The 15,397-nt window shown below is 39.1% G+C and overlaps 1 protein-coding gene across 1 annotated transcript in view; it reads right to left on the reverse strand.

Moving 5' to 3' along the window:
• Positions 1–580: 580 nt before the first annotated feature.
• The window catches only part of AKAP10 (A-kinase anchoring protein 10), a 57,689-nt gene continuing 42,872 nt past the window's right edge, over positions 581–15,397 (reverse strand). Inside the window, exons 13-15 of the mRNA XM_080924472.1 lie at positions 7,029–7,081; positions 6,353–6,448; positions 581–1,842 (exon numbers count right to left, since the gene is read on the reverse strand). Of these exons, the coding sequence (XP_080780598.1) occupies positions 1,837–1,842; positions 6,353–6,448; positions 7,029–7,081 (155 nt within the window). The 3' untranslated portion in view covers positions 581–1,836. The remainder of the gene's footprint in view (positions 1,843–6,352; positions 6,449–7,028; positions 7,082–15,397) is intronic.

Genomic DNA, 15,397 nt, shown 5'->3' on the forward strand with positions numbered 1-15,397 from the left:
CACACAACTGGTCTTATCACTTTGGATCCCTCTGCCTCTGTATCTCACATCAGGCAGAGCAGAAAACAAAACCAGTCTCAGGTTTGCTCTTTCCCCTTAGACATAGCTTACGGACACTGACATCTTAACCTCAAAAGCACAAATGCACACCAAGAAATCACTAGAAAGTATTTTAACAAAACCCACTATTTAAATAGCCAAGAGCATTACAGAATTTTTTACTCTAAAACATGCAAAGGCAGTAGACACTCAGAATCACATTTTACTCTATGACCTTTATGTTGCTTTTCACTTAAAGTTTGAAACAAAGTGAAATGGATAGAAATACTTTGTTAAAAGAACAGAATAAGCCACAACAGCACATACACTAATAAAAACCTCATGTCTAAGTCTACACCTAAACACAAGGCTATGTCCAGTAGGGGATCATGTTCTGGAGTTTTGTGGAAATATTAGAAATGGTCAATATAATTAATAGGAGAGCCATAAATGCCCTGAAAGCAGGAAGTTGACACCGTTTTAAATATAATTCATATATATATATTTAAAATCAAACACAATTAAATAGAATATGGTTTAAGTACATGAATACTTCAGAATAACAGAGATGGTACATAGTACCAAAAACTTATACACAGCCTTTTTGCTTCTTCTGTTGAACAGTGTGCCTCTATACAATCAATATTGCAATGAAATAAATTTTCTGTTCATTCAAGACTTTCTCAAGGACAGAGGTGATTAATAATGTATGTGTATATATATATATTATATAACCACACACACACACACACACATTCTTTTGCAAATTCTGAGCAAAAGCAATAACACCTAAGAAAACTCCCTTTCTCTCTAAACTGTGACACACAAGGAAGAACTGGCACCACATGGCCAGGGGAGTGTGCTTGCCAACTGGGTGGCCCCGCCAACGGCTGTGCCACAGCTGCAAAGCCAACTAAGCAGAAGGGCAGCGAGTGAGTCTCCTACTGTCTGAAGACAGAAAGGGAAAAGGCAACTGCACATTTCCCACTCACAGTGAAGAATTGGGGACACACTCAAACGGGAGTGCTTCTGTCCCCACCTTATTAAAAAATAAAATAAGTTTGTGAATGTGTTCTAAGTAGCACATGGGAAAAACTGGAGTGATCATTTTTCCCCATGTGTATTCTGAAGAGGGAATGAAGCATCAGAGCATAGCATTCCTATAGAGGAATGGGTCTTGATGCTCAAAGTAAACTAAATTTGCTCCTTTGTCAGCAGAGGAGAGACCAGCTTTAAGAATATATCATCTCAGGAGTGAAGGAAATGTGAACAGTGTATTCTGTCAGCGAAGAGAAGGATGCATCACTGAGGCTTGACCCACGACTTGCCAGCTTTCTTAATTAATGCTTCTGTGAAGGAAGACTACACAGGCTGCTGGTCCACACTGCCACTTGGAGTTGCTCGCTCCAGACAGGACTAACTCACCTGTGACCTCTAGGAGACAAGAATGAAGCACCTCTGTCTCATGCTTCCTGACACAGCTAAGGAAAGAATCCGCTGCAAGCATGTAGTCCCTGTCTATCCCAGTGGGTATGGCCACTGGAAAACTAACAGTCTAGTAATGTCACAAACGCCACTTTGTATCTCAGGACTCACGGTGTTACTGTCATGTGTGTTATCTATGTGTACATTGAACAACCGCACTGGGACTGCCTCCCATTCTTCCCTGGAAACAACAGTGATCTAGCAGTGAAAAGAAATGCAGTGCTCCGTTTTCATCGGCTGTGTTGAAGAATCCAACCAAAGGGGAAAGTTCTTATTTTTTCAAAATCAGAATTCCTTATCTCTGGTTTTGAGTCATAGCTGGGGGAAAAAAGAAGAAAACAAAAGAAAAAGGTAAGGTACATTCCTGTAGTAGGTGACATACTATCATCACAGATGTTAAAAATGCCCAGTACATGCACTTCCTGTGTGCTAGAGCTTAGGGAATAGCAGAGTACTTTTTGTAAGGTAAAGTATTAATTATCCTCAGATATAGAAGCTAAGAACCTGGTTTATTTTTCTGTCTTGACAATGGTTAGTAGAATGAAACCATTACTTTTCTGTGTGTTTGTGTTCATGTATTTGCATGTGTACTTGTGTGTACACTGTGTACAAACCAAAGATTAACTCTGGGTGCCATTCCTCAGGGACTGTTTTCTGAGACAAGGCCTCTAACTGCCCCAGGGCTCAGCAATTAAACAATACAACAAAGCCCAGGAATCTGCTTGTAAGCAGCGGGTTACAAACAAATGTCACTTCATCTGGCTTTTTAATGTGGGTTCTAGAAATCAAACTTAAGTCCAAAGCACTTCATGTAGTGACCTCTACATCTGTCAATGTTCTCATGTTTAGAAATTATTTATTTATGTGCATTGGTGTTTTACCTATATGTATGTCTGTATAAGGATCCTTTGGAACTGGAGAGCTGTCACATGGGTGCTGTGAATCAAACTTGGGTCCTTAAGTGCCGAGCCATCTCTCCAGCCTGATACTTTTATTTTTTAATAAGGCTCTACTTGTAGGACTCACCCTAGTGAACTCATTTGAGAAGGTAAAGACATACACATATACAGATATTGAATAACACATTGCCTCTGACAAAAATACTACATAACTTAAAAAACCATGAGACTCATAAGGATTTCTTTTTTGTTGTTTTGTTTTTGGAGACAGAGTTTCTCTGTGTAGCCTTGGCTGTCCTGGAACTCATTCTGTAGACTACTAGGCTATCTTCGAACTAGCAGAGATCTGCCTGCTTCTGCCTTCCAAATGCTAGGATTAAAGTATACACCACTACTGCCTGAGCTCATAAGGACCATTTTCTCTTTTATACAGCAGAGGTAAAAAACAGACACTGCAGAAGACATGGTTCCTGCTATTTCCAAGATGCAACAAACCCATTAACAACTCAGTAATGACATGAGGTAGTACCTAAATACACTCCAGAGGCAAATGTATTTGAATCCATAAGATTCAAATCAGAGAGGTGGCAAACAGGTTACACAGACTGAGTAATCTGTATGAGCTCATGTCTGCTCACATTCATGACCACAGAATGAGATTTAGAAGATCTTCTGAGATTTTTTGCCCAGTATCTCTGATCTATCACTAAAGAAAGAAAGGCCGTGCAAAGGTTGTGCATACTACCTAAAAAAAAAAAAAAAAGAGTCCAAGGCGGAGAGGGTGGGCTCCACAGTAGAGCATTTAGGAGGCCCTGACACACACCCCTACACACCCTCCCTCGCTGCATTCCCAGTCCTTCTGGCTTCTTATTTTGTTCCATACCACTGCACTACTTATTCTGAGAGAAAGTAAAGACAGCTCAACACCATAGAGACAAGGTCTAGTAAGCTCAGTCTCTCTTCCCCGAACCTCCCCTTGCATGTTTATCCTAATAATGAAAAGCAAACGGCAATAATATACGAGCACACAATGCTCAAATGAAGAGCCTGAATTGTAAACATCTAGGTTCCAAATGGTTTCTAAACATTTCCTTATCTGCCTACATTTGATCATCAGCGAGTGCAATGATGGAGAACCACACCAATAACTACCTTGTACTTCTTTAGACAACCTTAGCTCGCTCTTTACTATTTTGGGTTTGACAGAAATTACAACTCTTACACAAAACAGAGACTGTACTTTAGAAGAGTGAACAGGACATGATCTGAACCAGCTCAGTGAGCAGTTCAGTTTCAACAAGCTCTGATTTTAAGACTGCTGAGAAGGCCAGCTAACAACTGGCAGGGCAAGATGAATGCTGGCCCTCAATCAAATTCAAAACATCCAAAACTGCTGAGGAGTCACAGGATCCTTTCCTAGGCCAGGATACAAACAGTTTAGGGTCTTGAGACCCTGTGCTTGATGAAGCAAAGGACCTTAAAAAACATAGTTTTACAAGATTTCTTTTTGCTTAAATGTAAAGTACAGGAATAGTTGAAAACTTCCAAACCCCACCCCCAAAATGAGCCCAGTTGGATGTGGTGATTCATAAAAATGATCCCAAGTTGGCAGAGTATTATGAATTCAAGGATAGCCTGGGCTACAGAGAGACTCTATCTCAGAAAATTCCCCTAGGAAATGTCAAAAACTGTTTAATTAAAAAAATAAAAAATAAAAAAACCTTGTTGGACTGCTTGTCTTGTTTTTTTTAGGTAGAGTATTATTATGTGGCCAACCATTCTTTGTACTCCCTATATATAGCACAAACTGGTTTTAAATTCATGGTCCTCCACCTTCAGGTTCCTGAGAGGGAAGATTATAGGTTCTACTACCACACCTGCTTTAAAAGAAACTTCTTAGGATTGATTTCAGTTATTTGGTTACTAGGAATGAATTCTCTCCCGTTTTGTTTGTCTTATAAAAGTCCCTTTATTTTAACTTCACTGTCAAAAGATACCCTCATGCTTGGCTTTTACTTACTAGGCAACTTTAAAACACTGGATCTTATCTGGCTTAAGTTCTGACAAGATGATTGCTGTTCTTATTGATACATCTGATACATCTCCAGCTATTTTAAATATCCTTTTCATTACTGGGATCCAGAATTTATGTTATGTATCCTAGTATTTTGTTTATGTTTATATTGCTTCTGTATATGTAGATTTAGTTTTCATTAAATCTGGAACTTTAAAATCATTATTTCTTCATGTTTTTAGTAATTATTTTTTCATATTTTTATGCGTTCATGCCTCAAATGTTTGTTAGATAGTATCACACCATTCAATAGCATTACATTTATTTATTTATTTATTTATCTACTTGTATATTTCCAGTCTTTTTCTGTTTGTCTTCATGTAGGAGTTTACATACTTTTCATGGAGCTTTTTCTTGTAGTTCCTAAATGGCAAATGATTTCATTCAGTGTTATTTTTCACCTCTAATATTATTTATTTCAAGAACCTTAGTTTTAAAACCTAGCTTCTATTTCTCCCCATTAAATTGTTTGCCTTGATATTCTTTTAAACTTTTATTCCATATTACTATTTTTTGGGTCTGCATGCCCTTGCTACAGCGGGCTATGGAGATTAGGACAACTTTGTCAATCAGTCCTCTTTCCACCTTTACTTATATTCCACTAAAGAGGATTGGCTTTTGTTTTAGCATACAGTTGTTACTTCAAGATTAGTCTGGTTCTTCCAAACTACTTTTAAATCTTGTTGAGGTCTGTTAAGATTCACTTAGCTTAAGTATTATGACACAAGTTCCCACTGTTCCGTATCCTTTATGTTATTATGAGGCCATCAACTACTTCTACCCCTGTTTTTCAGGCATCATTTGGCATGTAACTTTTTGGTGTTTGTCCCTAGAGATAAGCATTTTCTTCCTCATCCATGCAGACTGATTTCTGTCTGGCCAGGCCAATGACTTGAGGCCCTCCCCAATTATCTCTATAAATAAAATATTTTATTTTCTGTTCAGCATCTTCTTTTCTGATGTTCTGTCTTATAACTGCTATAAATAAGTGCATCAAGCTTTTCCTCTCTGAATTTTACTTAGGATTTCTCAGTTCAGCAATCTCCTGGGCTCTGTTCAAATTTGCCTTCTCTATTTCGGAAGCCAATTCTCAACAGTGGGCTGGGGCTCATTTCAACCCATTCCTTTCAGCGATTACAGCCCCAAATGCCAATGTCCATGATCTAGAAACAGTTTTCACTTAATTCAGCAGTCTTCAGTGCCTTCTGATGAGAAAAGTACGTCCTATAGCAGCTAGTTCTTCAGAGGCACATATGGAAGGATCCTAATGTCGTGTGTGTGTGTGTGTGTGTGTGTGTGTGTGTATGAATATGTATAAAATAATTGCTATTATTCTTATTTGTGCATGTGAGTGTGTGTTTATGTGAGTGCAGGTATCTGAGGAGATCACAGACCCACAGACTCAGATCTAAGTGTTATGGATTGCTGTGGATGCAGGGAGCCAAATTCTGGTCCTGTGTAAGAACAGTATGCACTCTTAACTGCATATTCCTAATTTCAGCTCCTCTTTTTTTTTTTTTTTAAATTACTAAATACTCAAAGTGAATGTGTGTATGCAATGCCTGCATGTTTATTGATTTATTTTACAAAAGCCAGGTCAAGGGCGGAGATGCAGTTCATTTGTTAAAGTGTTTGCCTATCATTCACAAAGCCCAAGGGTTACTCCCCAGCACCATACAAATCAGTTTTGATGGTCCATCCTATAATTCTAGCAGTTAAAAGGTGGAAGTGGGAGGATCAGAAGGTCCAGGTAAACTGGCCACAAGACTTTGCCGCTAGCCCAGGCTACATTGTAACCCTGTCTCAAACAGACAACACCAACAAAAGGCTAGGTCAGAAAAGAAATAACCCTTACCTTTGTAGACTTCTCTAGTGGTTGATCATGGTGTGCCTGCTGCATAACATCACTCACTATCATTTTTGCAATCTTCCAAGCTAGCTCTTCTTGGGCCTGAAAGAAGTAATTCAAATTGTTATATAATGACCATTCATCAGGAGGATCAAGATACATTTAGTTGGTCTTCTCACCATGCTTACCACTGGATAAAAAGCACCTTTCAATATGTCCAAGAATCTGGGTACCCCTAACTATGATATATCAACATGACGTAAACTGTCTTTCAGGGTCAGCTACTGAGTAGCCAACAGCACAACTATTTTCTATGTTTGATGGTCCAACGGAACACTTCTTTTTCTCACTCTCATCTTTCAATGTACTTAACTGATCCAAAGCAAGCTTCCTCAATTGAAAATGACAAGAAAGCATCTAAGCTTTTGTCTCTGCACTCATGACCTGGTGTGGTGATGGAAACCTGAGCCTAGATTTGTCTTAGGGGCCATACTCTCTGAATTGACAACACTTTTACTGTTAACACAAGGCAATGACTAAATGATAAAAGAGCATTTCTTGTTACAACCCGGTAAGAGAACACTGATGTGATCTGCATCACAAGGAAACAAAAAGAGAATGTGGAGCCTTCATTAGACAAGGGTAGGCCTTTTGTGTCTGTAAGAATTTACTAAAGGCTTACCTCATCAGTATTTCCTTGCACCCACTTCTTCATAGCTTGCGAGAACATGAATCCTAGTAAACAAAGCCAGAATGAATATGGGACTCAAGTGCAATCTCACAGTACAGATGTTTTTAGGAGATGCCACTTAGACATGCAATGCTTCTATAACAAAGTGTCTGTAACTTTGTGAAAACTATGATTTAAAAATGCTTTTGAAGAGCTGTTTCAGAGGTCTGAAGTTTTCCTTTACTTTTCTCACCAGATGAAGGAGGTTAATGTTAGACTTGTTGCAAACATTGAAAACAAACAAAAACCTTAACCAATATAATGGTTTGGTATAAGAATCTACTAATACATCAGGAGATTGTCACAGATGAATTTGTTTTCTTGTTCAATCTAAAGCATTCCTTAAAATATTTCCTTTCTTTAAATGAACATTTTATGTATTCATCTATTTATTTAAAGAAATTAAATATTCATTCATTCATTTATTGATTGACTGGGGTGGGTGGGTGGGAATATGTAAATGTAGAGATCAGAGGACAACTTAGAGAATGGTTCTTTTCCTTCAGTACGTGTGACCTGAGAAAACAAAGGGTGTCAGGTTTAGCACAAACGCTTAATCCCAGTAGACTAATTCTTAAGGTTCATTAACAGAGATGAGCCTAGACATACCATCATGAAAAATACAAAATCCAGATCTTTTTCCTTCAAGACTTTTCTTTAATCACTGAAGGTTTTTCTTAAAAAACATAAAATAAAATTTAAAAAAGCTAGGCAGTGGTGGTATACAGTTTTAATCTTAGCACTTGGCTGAAGCAGATAGGTGAGTTTAAGGCGGCCTGGTCTACATATACAGTCAGTTCCAAGACATCCAGGGCTACAAAACAACAACGACAACAAAAAACACAATAAAACAGACAACAACAACAAAAAGAAAAAAGATTTACTCATTTGTTACTATGTGTCTGTGCATATGGTGCAGAATTTCATGGAAGTCAGAAACACTAGGTCTTCTGAGCTGGAGTTATAGGTGGTTATGCACAACCATACGTGGATACTGAAAACCAGATTCCAGTCTTCCACTGTAAGGTTTTAAATACTATTCTGATCATCAGTTATTGCCAAACAGAGGCAATAAGGTCACAATACTAAAATCTCACATGGTTGCTGAATTACATAGGTCCTACCCTACTCTCCTGTTAGGCTCATTCTTCAGGGTAGCACTGCCAACCTCCTTTATTAACTCATTTTCTTTGATGCATCTCATCCCTTCCCCATGGCTTTAAACTTTCTATTGGCCATAAATCTATACTTCTAAAGGATCTAATGGGCACTTCTGATATATTCTAATCAAGCTTATGTGCCTCCTATTCAATCTTATTTTTTAATCCCATACATATATATAAATAAAATTCCAAGAAGCAACATTAAAAAAATGATGGGCTGGAGAGATGGCTCAGTGGTTAAGAGCACTCACTGACTGTTCTTCCAGAGGTCCTGAGTTCAATTCCCAGCAACTACATGGTGGCTCACAACCATGTATAATGAGATCTAATGCCCTCTTCTGGTGTGTCTGAAGACAGCTACAGTGTAATTATAATTAATAAATAAGTAAAAAAATAAAACTGCCTAATAAATTTTTTTAAAAAGGGGAAGGGTGGCTGGAGAGATGGGTCAGAGGTTAAGAGCACCCATTCTGGTGTGTCTGAAGACAGTGTGTACTAACATACATACATACGTGTGTGTGTGTGTGTGTGTGTGTGTATAGTAACTTAGGGAGGGGAATACCTGTTCAGTGGTAGGATCCTTGTCTAGTATGTAGAAGGCTTTGGGTTTAAGGCAATAATATTAACCAAAAACAAACACTTTTTTTTATTCACATATAAAATCTGCCACTAAATTTCACATGAGAATGCAGTCTCTTGACTTCCAACCTTCAGCCTAGACTATTCCTTCTAATTCCTGCTAACGTCTTATCTCACTTCAAGTCCTGTTCTCCTTAGTTCCAGTCTACACACTGATAATCTTCTTGATAGCCACTTCTCTCCAGTACTATTTCCTTCAAATTGTACGACCAGAGAAATGCTCCTAGTCATTAGTCAGCTCTAAAACTCAGTACCTACTAGTTAAGAGTTTAATCTCCTTGATGAGGCACAGAAGGGCTCTCCCAAAGGCAGACACAGGAGTGCACCAGTGAAGGCACACACACTTACATATTTTACTAATTCCTTCTTGTAATTATTTCAAGATTTATTATTGTTGGTTTTGTTTTGAGACAGGCTTTCTCTGTGTGGCCCTGGCTGTCTTGAAACTTGCTCTGTAGTCAATGCTTGGCCTTAAACTCAGAGAACCACCTGTTTCTGCCTCCCAAGTGTTGTGACTACAGGCATGAACTACCACACCTAGCTATTTTTATTTTTAAATTGTGTGCGTGCGCTTGTGCATGTGTCCTCACAGAGGCCACAAATGTCAGAACTTCTGGGGCTGGACTTAGAGGTGGTTATGAGTAACCTGCCCCGGAATGTTGAGAACCAAACTTGAGTTCTCTACAAGGGCAGAAACTGTCCTTAACTTCTAAGCCATCTCCCCAGCCACTTGCAATTTAAAAAGAAAAAGAAAAAAAACTTCTCAACTTACGTTATTTGCCCTGAAATAAAAATTCTCATAGTCTCATAAGCCTCTAAGATACACACAAGTTTTTAAAAATTAAAAAGTTTTTATTGTTATTACTACGACTATCACTGGAGTGGGCAGAAATGTTCTATGACCCAAGTATAGAGATCAGAAAGCAATTCTGTGGAGCTTTCACGCATTCTGGGGATTGAACTCAGACTGTCACGGCAGCTCCTTTACTCACTGAGCCCAGTTCCCAGCAACTTTCTCATTACTAATCTTTTTCTCTCTGTCTATTGAGGTCTTTTGCTGTGTGTTGTCATGCTAAATACTAATCCCCAAGGCCTGGTAGTCCCTAGAGACAAACAATTCACATGTAGACACAGTGACACAGTGTATTGCCCCCTAAATTTTCTCTGATTGATGAGTAAAATTGCCTAGGGCCTACAGACAGGCAGAAGAGAGAAAGGTGGCAGGAGACCACCAAAAGAAATAGAAAATGGAGAGAACAAGATGAGCAGGAATCATGAAAACATGACGGCTGGCCGATTGAAACATGCCAAGTTATAACTCAGGGTATTGATAGGGAAGTAAATTCTAATAGCTTAGAGGATAGCTAACTGCCTAGCTCTAGTGCTATAAAGTCTTACTATAAATATAAGGGTTGCATGTCTTTTATCAGGGAACTGAATAACAAAGGCGGGACAAAAACCCTTGATTGAGATTAAATATTTACTACAACAGTGCTCTGTTCACCAGGGTTTCAAAAGCCAATCAGAACTGCAGGCCAATAAATGACAAAAACTCAAAGGGAGTTGAACTATAAGAACCCTTGCCGAAGGATATTCTGAGTCAAAACTCTGGAGTTGCTATATGTGATGACCATGTTAACTGTCAAACCTGACTGAACCTAAAATTTCTTGGAAACCTGCCCAGTTAGGGCAGCACCAGTCTCTGGCTGGATCTGGACTGTATAAATGAGCAAAGGGAACTCAGTAATGCACCATCATTCCGGCTCCTGGCTGTGGATCTGACCACGTAGCAAGCTGCTTCAAGCTCCTGCCTTGAGCTCCTGCTATGGTGGATTGCATCCTTGACTGGGAGAAGAAAACACCCTTTCTCTCTTCAGTTGCTTTTGTCAGATTTTATGACAGGAAAACAAACCATTAACCTGCTATGTGATTCCTAAAACCACAGCCTCCTTAGTCTCAAGTTCCTTCATTTATAAGAGAGTAAGCATATACACAGACGCATCATCTAAACTATGAGCTTAAAAGTTCTAGTAAGTATCCACTATTTAAGTCTGAGCAGGGAGGAAGAGCTTCTTTTGAGTATCTGCAATCAAAAAGGTTATACAGATAAGAAAACTTAAATATCTGTGCAAAAGGCAACCTAGTTTCAAACAATGACTTTGTTTTGAAATAATCATCAATTAAAATTTAAAATTAATTTACCAACAAATGTTGATTAATATCTGCTACACACTATTTTAGAAAGTACACAACAGTAAGCTGGTGGCTCATGCAGGCAGGAAAAGCTTTTCTGAAGAGAAAACTGAGATGAGGAGGAGCCAATCACTGCACACAGTCCACAGGAGGGCAACTACAAAAGGCCTTATGAAGGCAGAAACTTCAGAACTGCTTGGCTTGTGAAAAAAAGAAATGGTTCAAAGTAGAAGCCAGAAGAGGGCAGTCATGGTTACAACAGGAAGAACAGACTTTATTTCAAGTGCATTAAGTTGCCCAGGAAGGAATAGGTGAATGATGAAGCAGTAAAATGTACACATAACACATCGACCATGCTGCATTCTCTAGCTCAGTCCAGTGCTTGCTTCGCTGTGGAGATAAGGGAAATGAAAAGTAAAGTCGCATGCCCCTCCACTCTGTGTGCTTAACTGCTACTCAACTTTTTGCAGATCTTTTCAAGTGGTATTTTAATATATAACTTCAATATTATGGAGAGTCTCAAATTTTGGCCTGGAACTCACCACTGTAGACCAGGCTGACCTCAGACTCAGATATCCACCTGCCTTCCCTCTGCTTCCCAAACGCTGGGATTAAAGGAGTGCACCACCATACCAACATCGAGAGCCTTTACACAATACCATATACACATACTTCCTACCAAAATGTATAATTCCCAGTTTACAAGAAACAACAAGGAGAATATGCTGAGCAGCATAAAGAGGAGAATCCAGGAGGTGGAGAACTCTGGGATTAGCCTGGTGTGTTAACGGGTCAGAGACCTAAGAAAGGAAACAAGTCAGAACCTGACAGACGACATTCTTTTATTTATGTCTCTCAGCAGATGCTTAGTATTCAGGATGACTGAAGTATCTTCTGAGTGTAACACAATCAATCTCTATGCTCCTGTATCACCAAAACACATGTGACTTAAAGAGCCATCTTGACAACCAAAGGAAGTAACAGTACACAAATGTATAAACATATACAGTTTGTGTACATATAAACTGCGTAATTTCCTAGTCATCATTTCATGTAATATAGCTTGATTAAAAATTCAGGATGGAGAGTTGGATCAGAGGTTACAAGCACTTGTTGCTCTTGCAGAAGACCTGAGTTCAGTTCCCAGCATCACATGGTGGTTCACAATCATCTGTAATTCTCAACTCTCTTCTGCCCTCCATAAGCACCAGGCATACACATGGTACATATGCACACAGGTGTAAATTCAAACAAAAACCATAAATATCTTAATGGATGGAACTGCTGGCAGAGTGAAGTCCTGCTGCCCGTCCTTCTAATATAACACAAATCAAACTGTTCTTCTACCATGTGCCTAACTCATAAACACCACCACTCATGGCTTAGGTGCTGACAAGAGGCTTTTCTACTTTTCTTGAACGGCTATCTTCTACTTCTAAAACATTGCAGGATATTTGATCACACTGTGAGATTATGTTATTTACTGAAAAAACCTTATTTCTAGTTGTGGTGAGGCTCAGCCCTTGGCACACATTTTATCACCCTCTGGCTGGAATACACATATGCCCTTAATATACACTTAAAATCCCTAACAATGAAGGTAAGTTCATTTGTAGAAAAAAGCAGCCATGTTTGAAAGTGGTGTCTAACTGAGTGGAAGACAAATGACATATCAGAAAGATTTGACAGAATAGGATGTGCCCAACACTCATGAGGAGAAAGGAAAGAGAAGCTGTAAGAGGGAGCAGTGGAGAAAGGAGCCGGTTTTACTGGGACAGTTGTACAAAGACAGGTTGCAGAGTTAGAACAAGCTAGACACAAGTAAAGACAGAACAAGTCAGAGAATGAGAAGGAGTTAGAAAATTAAAACAGATTGCTAGAGTTAGGCTAAGGCCAAGCAGAGAAAAATTCAGAAGCTGAGAGAAAAGTGAGTTTCAATCAGTCAGCACAGAGAGGAGTTTTGAGCCAGAACAACTGAGTTGAACCAGCCAGCCAGAGTTCAGAAAGAGCTATAGGGCTGGAAAGATGGCTCAGTGGTTAAGAGCACTGATTGCTCTTCCAAAGGTCCTGAGTTCAAATCCCAGCAACCATAAGGTGGCTCGCAACCATCTGTAATGGGATCTGATGCCCTCTTCTGGTGTGTCTGAATACAGCTACAGTGTACTTATATATAATCAATAACTAAATCTTTTTTTTTTAAAAGCTATAAAGGGTGAGCTTCTTCAGCAGTAAGTCTCAGAGGCTGAAAACATTCTAGCCCTAGATTAGACTGTGCAGAGGCAAGAAGCTCCTAGGACTACTAGGTTTGCTTACTCACTGAGGCAGTAAACCTCCAAAACCAGAATTACATCAGAATGAAAGATATTTTTACACCAAATGGCTACCAGAACAATTCCTTCAATAACGAAGTCATGTGATGTCACTTCTCTAATCCAACATGCCATGAATCTTCATCACCCTCTAAACTTTGCAGTGGTCCTCACCACCATCTATTATTCTTTTTCTGCTCACTCTACTCCATACACACTGGTCCTGTCCCTTGATCAGGCATGTGATGGTTTGTATATGCTCGGCCTAGGGATTGGCACTGTTAGAAGGTGTGACCTTGTTGAAATAGGTGTGTCATTGTGGTTGTGGGCTGCCTGGAAATCAGTATTCTGCTAGCAGTCTCAGATGGAGATGTAGAACTCTCAGCTCTGCCTGCACCATGCCTGCCTGGACGCTGCCATGCTCTTGCCTTGAGGATAATGGACTGAACCTCTGAACCTGTATGTAAGCCAGCCCCAATTAAATGTTGTCCTCTATTCTATAAGACTTGCCTTGGTCATGGTGTCTGTTCACAGCAGTAAAACCCCAACTAAGACAATGTGGTATGCTCCAATTTAGGCCTCTACTCATTCCTTCAACTGAGCTGCTGCTGGACCAAAACCTCTCTCTTCCTGGAACCTTGGCCCACCCTATGCCGAGGCTAACTTTCCTGAAGATTACCTTTCAAACCTACTTCCTACTTCTCTGACAATCCTTTACCCTGCATTTTATGCTTATAGCTAAGTACTGACCAAATGCATAAGCTGTGCTCACAGTCTTCTTCACTGTCACACGAGTTACAGAGAACACAGCTAAACAGAGAAAGCAGAATGCCAGTTTTCTCCTGGGTACTGAGAGTGCCATAGGCATAGTATATACTTCATTACTCTTCAGAATAAATGATATGAAAATACTGAATAATTAGAATGAGCAGAGATAAAGAAGAATTCAAAATCACTTTTTGGGCTATAAGCTATTGAAAAAATATGTTATTTTTTTCTTTATTCTCTATACTCTTTTCAGCAGAACACCTTAGGCATTTCTGATGAAACAGGAAATAAATTGATTATTTGGATAAATAAAGTCAACTAGAAAATAGACCCTCTTGTTCTTTATTACTTCAATAACTCTTGCATTTTATATTTTGAAAACATGTATTTGGGGGCTGGAGAGATGGCTCAGTGGTTAACAGCAATGACTGCTCTTCCAGAGATTCTGAGTTCAATTCCCAGCAACCACATGGTGGCTCATAACCATCTGTAATGGGATGTGGTGTGTCTGATGACAGCTACAGTGTACTCATATACATAAAATAAATAAATCTTTGAAAAACAAAACAAAAAAACTCATGTATTTGAAAAGAGTAGATCACTCATTAAAATAGCAGTAAAATTCTTTATCAAAATATAATTGCATCAAGGAACTGGGAGATGGCTCAGTGAGTGAAGCTCTTGCTGGTCCAAGTGTGAGACCCCGAGTCTCATCCCCAGCACCCATGTGATAACCAGGTGTGCCAGTGTGTGAGTGCAATCCTAATACTCCTGTGGTAAACTAAAGAGGAGGCCAAGATGCCCACATTCATTTCTAAGACACACATACACACACACACCACACTGAGTAAAAACACACTACATTTAAAAATAGGTAAAGTGCAATGAAAAGCAGTGCTATTAAATCCAAAAGGAAGACTAACATTTTAAACCTAATAAAGTGGGGCATATTCTTTTTACAAAGTTATTATCATTTACTCAATACAGTAGAGTTGATCCAACCACAATGACAAGATGTCATCTGAACAGATTCGTATTTGTTCCCAAAATTTTCCTGTATGAACCAATTGTTTGGAACTAGAATCAGTCACAAAGAATGCATTTTTATGAAAAAACACTTAAAAGAACAGCTAGGTATGGTGGTGCATATGCACTTTTAATCTCAGCACTGAGGCTGAGGCAGACAAGAGTTCTAGGCCAGCTAGGGCTATAAGAAAAAAAAGGGGGAAACTCAGTGGAAACAGACAAA

This window comes from Micromys minutus, assembly GCF_963924665.1.
Source record: "Micromys minutus genome assembly, chromosome: 10".
Taxonomy (NCBI): domain Eukaryota; kingdom Metazoa; phylum Chordata; class Mammalia; order Rodentia; family Muridae; genus Micromys; species Micromys minutus.